Genomic DNA, 9816 nt, shown 5'->3' with positions numbered 1-9816 from the left:
AACATTAAAGCATGTCAACATATTCTGTTACACCAAAAACACAAAATAATTATCTTTAAAAAACATCATATGACCCCTTTAATGATTGAGGTCTTTCTTGTGGTGCACAAGCCAATTCTATTAAAGTTACAATCCTCAATTCTCAACGGCATTTCAGAGTACAGCAGTTTTGGAATCAAAGCCATACATTTTGAGGAAAACAACTTGCAGATTACTTTACTTCCTAGTCGTGCTTCATCAAGTAACATATAAAGTGGTTTATTTAGCATTTTTGATCTTCTGTCATTGATGGTCTGCTCGAATGGTCAGGTCTTCCATCTAGAACACACCAACAATTTAAGATTGACAGTTTTACAATTTGTGTTGGCCTGTTTTTTTTCTCATGGGCCTCTCACTTTGTCTGCTTTAATACTATTTTAGTGTTTGCTGAGCTTAATACAAAAGCCTTTTATGTGATAACCATATTGCAAATAGACTAACTACTCACTATGACTGCCAAGAAGAATACTCACACAAGCCAACCAGCAGAAAACCACCAGATGGTTAAAATAATTGTTCTTGAGAGCATTAACTCGCATCCAAACAGCAGCACTTTATACTAAAGACCTAATCAGATCCAGAAATGATAGCAAAACTCAGCAGTCCTCAAGTCTGCTGTTGTTCTGGGATCTCAGCGAATTATGATTGCCCATATGTTTCATACTGCGAGCTTGATTGAAATTCTCCTCCTCTTCCCCTAACATACCTGAATGAAATTTTCCTTGACTGTCTCTCCAGTAACTTGGAAACATTAAGTGTTTCTGACAAGTTTTTCTCAAGTAAACGTCTCAGTGAGTAGGTAAGCGGTGCATGTGGCATTCTCAGAGGTATTGTCATCATCATGGGCCTGTCTGCTTGGCTGATCTGTCAAAGTGATTGGTATGGTAGCATTCATATAGTCACAAAGGTGACAGACCATATGTTAAATCCATTGGCAAACACAGATGCACATGATAATAATAACAATCCCTGCATGAGATTCTCTTATGAACTTGATGGGCGAGAAATATTTCCAGTAAGCTCCATCAAACATAAACTATTATTTTGTCAGGACCACTATCGTCAAAATGATAGATATTTAGCATAAAGTTTGGTTTGGCGGTATGGTTCTGTTCTGGGCAAACCTCCCTGCCCATCCATGCAGCCTGTCATGAATGAGCAGGGAGAGCAGCAATAATAACCCCCCTAGGGTTAACAGAACAGAACAATGCAGATATCATTAATGTACTCAATGATATTTAAGTGTAACACTTTATTCAAGATAAAGGAGTCTGATTAGCAAGGAATATCAGAAAGCTAAGTCCTGACTGTGGCGAAAGGAGGAGCTGGGGATGGAGGAGGGTAATTTGCTCCGAAGCAAGCTGAAAAGCTGCTGAATAATACTGAATACAGCTTATATAGAAATGCCGCGATAGGTGTCGTATTCCTATAGGTAGATGTGATCAGCTGAGAATCAGCTGATGCAAGCTTGACTCACGTGACCTGCCAGAACTAACGCTAAAGCTTAATTTTTGGCACCTATGTGTATATATAGATGCATGGATAGATAGATTTTAAATTGAAATAATATTTCACAATAATTTTTTTATCAAATAAATGCAACCTTGGTGAGCATATAAAACTTCTTTCAAAAACAAACATAAAAATATTGCCGACCATATATATATTGAATTTGAAAATGTAAAATAGAAACATTTTCAGACTTTTGGACCCTGCTGTGCACACATTTAGAGTCAGAAGGGGATTTCAGTTTGCACCAATTATTTTGCTCTGTGGAGCTCTTGGTTTCTGAGAGTAATAAGAGAGAATGAAAAGGAAAGAGAGGGCTAATCAGAGCAGGAAGTTTCTCTGATTGATATGCAGATTACTGATTACAGTCATGATGGCTGGTGCCTCATGCTGGCTGCGAGAAACACAGACTGACATATGTCTCAGGCATACTTTGCTTGTAAGCACATTTTAATGCACTAATATCAGATTGATTTGTGTGTGAACAGAAAGCACAGAAAAGTCAGAGTCGTAATGTGGATCGTCTCAGGAAGAAGATGAACGAGCAGGAGTCGTGTCTGCTGTTAAATTCCCCCACCATCCCATTCCGCATCCACAACAAACACGGCAAGGTACCACATCGCACAACCTTCTGATTTACTACAGTATTCTGTGTGGGAGGCTAGTGTGATGCTTATTTGACATGATCTCTCAGATATGACTGTTTTTTTTTGCGTTGGACATTTCACTCAATTTTTTCCACTTAAATGATGTGTTTCTGCTGTTTATAGTGTTCCAGTAGAGGGAGCTATTGTTATTCTTTAACTGTTTCTCTTTCTACAGAGCTACCTGTTTCTGCTGTCCTCAGATTATGAGAGGTCAGAATGGAGGGAGAGCATTCAGAAACTGCAGAAGAAAGGTTAAACAACTTTTTCTATTAAAACATCAGATTATTCTACCATATCATATAATCATTACAAAATGGCACAATCCATAATTCCTGAATCAGCCACACTACCACTCCAGTAATGCTCTCTAAGGTCCACTAGCTATTGGGTCCACTAGGGGGCCTCAGCAAACTTAGCAAAAAGTCAGCAAGATTTATTATTTATAATAATTTAAAATATGTGTGTATAGCAGTTTTATTTTAGTATTGTTTGTAGTAATATAATTTCTCTTAATATATAAAAAATTATATTTTCACTTTTCATTTCTAGTAATTCTATTACGTTATTGTCTTTTTTTATTCATTTATTTGTTTATTAAGATTTATTTAAATTATATTTCATTTTTAGTTCTTTTCCAGTAGTTAGTAACTTTAGTGCTTCAACCTAAATTTACTTCAGTTAGTTACCATGGCAACAATTCCAATTTTTGTTTAGTGTAGGTTTTTCATCTAACGTTTATATTTTATTTTGTTTCAGCTTTATTGTAATGAACAGAAATGTTTTAATTAGCGATAATAAGCTTGATGTGTAGAGCTCACTGTGTGTTTGTGTGTTTTTCAGACCTGCAGGCCTGTGTGTTGAGTTCAGTAGAGTTGCAAGTGTTGACTGGCTCCTGCTTCAAACTCCGAACTGTCCACAACATCCCCGTCACCAGCAACAAAGATGGTAAGAGACACATATTTTCACACAAACAGCTCGCTGCTGTCTGATTCAGTGCTTAGTAGCTTCAATTGTATATGGAGGGGTCAAATTCCAATGCTGTCTGAATCAGAACTTACAGTAGAGGAGACTAGGGTAAAATGTGTCAGTGATATCAATTTCAGTTTATATCAGATGTCCAGAAACACATTTAGTTGAATTAGTTTGACATATATATCTCATTTTTGTGTTTGTCTTGAGGAGAACTTCAGTAAAAACGGTACAGCTTATCCTCCTCTCCCTTGTTTCCTCCCCTTCTGTTTCCATTTAAATTCCTTCAGCTCCTCATCACAGTAGTTTTTATTTGTACTCACTACCCCAGTTTCTTTGTTCATCAATTTCTCTTTCCATCACAGTAAAGTCCAAATAGGTTGTTCATAAATCTAGGTTACAATCTGGTTTTACTTTACTGACAACCTGTGCCATGTTGAGGCAGCTTTTATTCACTTCTGAGCAGGGCAGTGTTTCAGGACTTGGCTGTTTGTTTTTGTGTGGACCCTGACATGTTATGATTTGGATGACATTAAAGCCATATGTCCATCACCTCCCACATGCAACCCCAGTCAGCAGAGCTGGAGTCGGTCACTATCAAAAGGGCAACAATCCCTTAGTGTTGCTGCTGTATACATACAATTATAGGGGATTGGTGGTAGGTTCAGAAATATTATTGCATTTAGCCAGAGCAGTGAGTGAATGGGTGACCAAACAGTGGAGTACAAACAGCTGTTAAAAGCATCACAATAATCCACAGTTATCCAAGTAATCTACAGTCCATCAGTCAACATCTTGTGAAGCAAAAAAACAGTGTGTTTGTAATACATCCATCAAGACAACATGAAATATTGATTTGAGAGGAGAATACTGAGGTTGAGCAATAAGAATCAAGTATTCTGGAGAGTAAACATACTGTAATTGTTGTGTACTGGTGCCAATAACGTTGATTTAATTTGAAGAACATCTATAGAAGCACAACTCAGAGTGGCTCTGAAGCAAATTCTGAGTTTAAATAAAAAATATCCTTTTCTGAGCATGTGCCGCTGGCAGGCCGTGTCTGGCCCAGGGGTCTTGAGTTTGACTTGTTCCGTCTCTCGTAAGTGACACACATAGAAAGACCCCCTCTGATCATCCCCTGAACCCCACAATGTCCCTCCTGCTACGAAATTTAAGATGCAGGGAATGAGGTGAAATGAGGAGCAGCTGGTGAAGGAATGTAACCCCTGCCACACACCCTCACATACATCCCCAATGAACCCCATAGACACACACTCACAAATACCCTCTTTCCTCTGGACACCAGCAGTTTGAGCTGACAAATCAGGGCTGTAAGGAGCATTTGTCTTCATTATCAGAAACATTATCAGAAACAGTGTGACATTGAGAGCTGTCAGATGGAGGAGAACAGTAATTAAATGATGGTCGGCTTCTGTTTTGTGAGAGTTAAGGCCTCTTCATGTGACTCGCATCAGGGTTAAGAAAAGCATTGTGCACCTCTTTGACCTCCACATGAAAAGCGTTGCAAATAGTGTTATGGAAGGGTGATGCTGCAAGAAGAAGTGGAAACATTTAAACATGTTTGAGAACAGAAAAGAGTCCTGGCAACTGCTTTGATGCATCAGAAAAAGCCCCGGTTCACGAAATGTTACTCTTTCAGGGTGCTTGTGGTGAATTTAAATTTAGTTTGGGAACTGAGGTACCAACAGTAAAATGAGGCTTTCAAGATCTCTTCATGTTTTAAACATTTCTTGCTGCTTTGTAGTCCAAGTTTGGACAGAATTTAAGAATTGATTCTTTTAATTCATGAGTGAAATGGCTGCAACACATAGGAAGCTAACTTGGATAGCTCAGAACTATCAAGGGATAGTTCAGTCTAAAATGAAAATTCTGTCATCATTTATTCAACCTCATGTTGTTCCAAACCTGTATAAATTTATTTCTTATCTAGAACTCAAAAGAAGATATTTTGAAGAATATTGATAACCAAAAAATATTCTGATAGCCATTGACTTCCATTGTAGGAAAAAAATACCATGGAAGTCAGTGGCCAGCAACTGTTGTACATTCTTTCGAATAACTTATTTTGTGTTCATACAGGTTTGGAACAACATGAGGGTAAGTAAATGATGATAGAATTTTCAGTTTTGAGTGAACTATACCTTTAAAGAAAGTGGAATTTATTGCATTACAGTTGAGTGGCTAATGACATTATTGGCTAAAACCTATAAAACGTTCAAACTTCAAGCAAAGCTTAGTTAAGCTGCCAAAGTTCGTCTTGACATACTTTATTTTATTGTCTTGCAAGCTACATTTCTTCAAATTTCAATTCAATTTGATTAAATAATTTAATAAAAGTATTTTAAAAATACGAATGGCAATTCCATAACCTGTTTTCGACCTCAGTTAAAAATTTGACTCAAATTTAAGAATTGACTTGGAATTTAAAATTAAATTCAAATTCAGGAATTTAAAGCTGCAGTCCATAACTTCTTTGTGTTCAAAATTTATATAATTATCGAGTACATCATGAATCCATTTTCCAAACTGTGTTTTTGGCTTGTCCTGAATCACTACGGTACACCTATAATAAGTGTTAATATTTGGACTATTTTAGACTAGTTCGGGTAGAAGTATCTCCGGCTACAATGTTCTTCCGCAAGACGTACGCAGTTCTGTTTATTAACTGCTAGAGTAACCGCCAAAAGTTACGGACTGCAGCTTTAAATTCAAGAACTGAAATTCAAATTCAAGAATTGAACACTAAATTCATCTCTACACAGCACACAACCTTCTTGTACTCTAAAAGACTTAATCAAAAAGCCAGAATGTGTAAGAATCACAAATTTGCGTGACACGTCACTTTATTGACTTAAATGCATTCAGAAACATTGAATCTTATGAAAGAGCCATAAAGTGCTAGTTTATTCAATTATATTTTTACAGAGTTTTATCAAACAGTTTCTGGACTGAATGGAGAGATGAGCTGCCATTTGATTCATACTTTTGGACTGGATTATGATCACATGTCCAGCAACATGCACAGGTCTGAGATTGTTTACTCTCTCACGTGTTGTTCTGATGAGGTGGTTTAGGTTCAAAGAGATTCTCGGCTAGTTTGCTTCCTGCTAAATAAACGCAGAGAAAGGGAGACTGCAACTTGAGCACTGCCACCCACTGCTTCTAATATTGATACAATAAGCCACTCTGTGTGTGTGTGTGTGTGTGTGTGTGTGTGTGTGTGTGTGTGTGTGTGTGTGTGTGTGTGTGTGAGGGTCGGTCAAGGCCACCCTGAAGTTATGACTGGTTCTGTGGGCCCAGAGACCCAGGTTTCCTCTGGCCTTTAAATCCCAAAGAATCCTCTTGTTCTCTCGGGCTTACCATAAATATTGTTTTCATGAACCAAGCTTTTTTAACCCACTTCACATGATGTTAAACTTTTTCGGTGTAGTTATCCAAGCTCATGGTTTTAGTTAAGGCAGCTGTAGACTTTCAGTTATGTGACACTGTTTTCATTTGCTCTGACATCTGCATTCTTTCCACCAGCACTAATTCACAGAGTTCTTCATCAGAGCAAACCAGCCAAAGTTAGGGGCTTGTGACACTTGGTTTTATCTGATCTGTAAGTAATAGATCTTGCAACTAGAGATAGACTTCAGATTTATAAAGCTTTCCGATCAGCACTGACCTTTGATTCTTTTGGAGTCAATCAAATTCTTAGTCAACCTGACTTTACTATTACTATTTTACATTACTAACCAACTGATATGGCTTTTTCAGTACTGATACCAAAGCTGCTATCTAGGCTCTGACAAAACATTTTGGACATATATATAAATAAAATGCTTGGAATTGATTTTGTTTAAAAATGCAAATTATGCTTATGTATAGACCAATTCAGAGTAGACGTCACAGTTACGTCACTTGCAGCTGCGCGCGCATAGTGGTTGCAGAAAAACACTGGGAACAAATGGAGGTAAATGGGTAAAATCCATGGAATAAAAGAAAAAATATATTTTTGTGCCTTTTGATGTCAAGATCGGAATGCAAATAATTTTTATAGAATACTGTCGTCAAAGACGCCATTTGAAGCTAAACGCAGACGTTTAAATGGACATATTATGGATGAAAACTGTTATGATTACTCTACTTTTAAAGCATAAATTCGATTTAAACAATAGGTCTACATAATATTCACATATGCTGTTCATAGGGGACGTATTGTATTAGCCCTACAGTTACAGCATGAAATATTATTTAACGTTAAACCGTACTATTAACATTTTTACATAACATTTATTTACTTTATCTCACAATTCGGACTTTTTTTCTGGCAAATGCAAGTTTATATCTCCTAATGCGGACTTTATAACTCGACTTTACTCAAAAATAGTGAGTTTGTCAAATCTGAGGGAAAAAAGCCAGAAGAGGGGAAAAGAGAGAATGACAAGTTGTTTTTCCTTATTAGAATTGTAAGATATAATCTCGGAATTGCGAGAATAAAGTAAGAATTTTGAAATATAAAATCAAATTTACCTTTTTTTAATTCTTTCATTCCATGGCTCCCATAGACTGCCACTTGAAAACCATCATTTTCTGCCTCCAGATAGGCTCCGCCCACAAAAAAACATCATCCCTGTTTCGGATCTGTAAGACTATCCCACTCTCTAACGTCAATTTCGTTGAATAACAGTGCTTATCGCTGGGTGACAAGCTCTTGTAATATACTGAGAACATTTTGAAAATGACTTCTAATCAATATAATTTATAATCTTTTTAAACCTAACTATTTTGTAGCGTATCCATGAAATTCTCTAGCCGTAAAGGCTATCTCTCCCGAGTTTTCTGCAACCATGATGCGCGCGCAGCCTGAATGTTTACAAACCTAAAATTGGTCTATACTGATTTTGTATACACACATAATACCTTAATACATTTCTTTATAAAAACTAAAAAAATCTAATAAAAATGTATGTTAATAATAATTGTGAGAATTATATTAATAATATTATTATTTAATAATATAATACTAATACTGTAATAATAATGAGCATAATAAAACTCACTTTATAAAAAACCTTCTTTTTTTAAATTATTCATTATCACGACTCAATTTTTATATTTTACATTCTCCACTTAAAATATTATTTTGTATCGTGGAGAATAATTTCTTGTTTTGCTTTTGTTTATTTTTTGTTTATTCATTTTAATTGAGTTAAGCCCAGGGTGCGAACTAGGGTGAGCTCGGCTCCCCTTAATAAGACATGGGCTCCCCTGAAAACGTGATTTGTGAAATTTTGGGGGGTCTCAAAAAATATTGACAATGTGTTATTTTGACGTGCAATTTCAGTTTTGCGTAATGTGATCATCGTGAATTATGTGTAAAATTGCAAAAATATCATTCATTCATGCATGACGGCGATTTAAACCTAATTCACTTCAATAAAGATAACTATACATGCTATTCTTGTCATGAGCATCAAGGTGTGGGGGCGCTGTGGTGCAAATTCTACTCATGTTTAGTACATGTTAACTCAAAGATTCGTAGAAAAAATATAAACGTTGGACTCTGTGGTCTATTCCGTGTTAAGGTAAGGCATGTTATTCGCAATTATGTGTTATGGCTGGGTTGTTATAGGTCTGCGATGTCTTAGGCCTAATTGAACGGAGGAATTATGGTATTCTTCTGTAGCCTGACGATGAGTAACTTTAACCATTGTTCATGTGAACTCAAAGACAGCCTGATGCTTTGTTTATAGACTATTTGTGGGTGGCTGTTTGTTGTTTCACCTATCAATTTGTGTCGATAAAGTATAATAGGGTAAATCCTGTATAGTGATTTATCCTATATACAGGTGCATCTCAATAAATTAGAATATCGTGGAAAAGTTCATTTATTTCCATAATTTAACTCAAATTGTGAAACTTGTGTATTAAATAAATTCAATGCACACAGACTGAAGTAGTTTAAGTCTTTGGTTCTTTTAATTGTGATGATTTTGGCTCACAACTAAACAAAAACCCACCAATTCACTATCTCAACAAATTAGAATACTTCGTAAGACCAATAATAAACACTTTTAGTGAATTGTTGGCCTTCTGGAAAGTATGTTCATTTACTGTACATGTACTCAATACTTGGTAGGGGCTCCTTTTGCTTTAATTACTACCTCAATTCGGCGTGGCATGGAGGTGATCAGTTTGTGGCACTGCTGAGGTGGTATGGAAGCCCAGGTTTCTTTGGGAAACCTGGGCTATTTATTTAATAGGCCTATACAATGTAGGTTAGATGAGTTAAAAAACTCATCAATCATTTGAAAACAGCGTGAGTGATTCAGCTGTACCGCGTCTTCTCGCGCTCACTCTCTCAAAATTGCCTCACATCAGCGCATCTCGTCTGCACTAAGAGAGCTGCTGCACACCGCGATACAATACTTTCGCTCAGCTGACAGGACTGTCACTTGCCTAATCGGGTCAGTGTTGCATCATCACAAAAGTTTATCATTTGCACGTCTTTTTAAGTATTTTTAAACCATTCGGTACTTGCGCGCTCCAAACTACACTCTTAAAAATAAAGGTGCATAAAAGGTTCTTCACAGCGATGCCATAGAAGAACCATTTTTGGTTCCACAAATAACCATTCAGTCAAAGG

The 9816-nt window shown here is 36.6% G+C and overlaps 1 protein-coding gene across 4 annotated transcripts in view; it reads left to right on the top strand.

Annotated features, from left to right (window-relative positions):
• The window catches only part of abr (ABR activator of RhoGEF and GTPase), a 204014-nt gene that overhangs the window by 133208 nt on the left and 60990 nt on the right, over positions 1–9816 (top strand). For all 4 annotated transcript variants that reach the window (XM_016275538.1, XM_016275539.1, XM_016275541.1 and 1 more), the window contains 3 exons: positions 2037–2159; positions 2371–2446; positions 3036–3140. In XM_016275538.1, coding sequence (XP_016131024.1) covers positions 2037–2159; positions 2371–2446; positions 3036–3140 — 304 coding nt within the window. The remainder of the gene's footprint in view (positions 1–2036; positions 2160–2370; positions 2447–3035; positions 3141–9816) is intronic.

The sequence above is a fragment of the Sinocyclocheilus grahami genome, unplaced genomic scaffold (assembly GCF_001515645.1).
Source record: "Sinocyclocheilus grahami isolate Dianchi unplaced genomic scaffold, SAMN03320097.WGS_v1.1 scaffold95.1, whole genome shotgun sequence".
Taxonomy (NCBI): domain Eukaryota; kingdom Metazoa; phylum Chordata; class Actinopteri; order Cypriniformes; family Cyprinidae; genus Sinocyclocheilus; species Sinocyclocheilus grahami.
The sequence above is the reverse complement of the archived record's forward strand: the minus strand, read 5'-3'. Positions and strand labels throughout refer to the sequence as shown.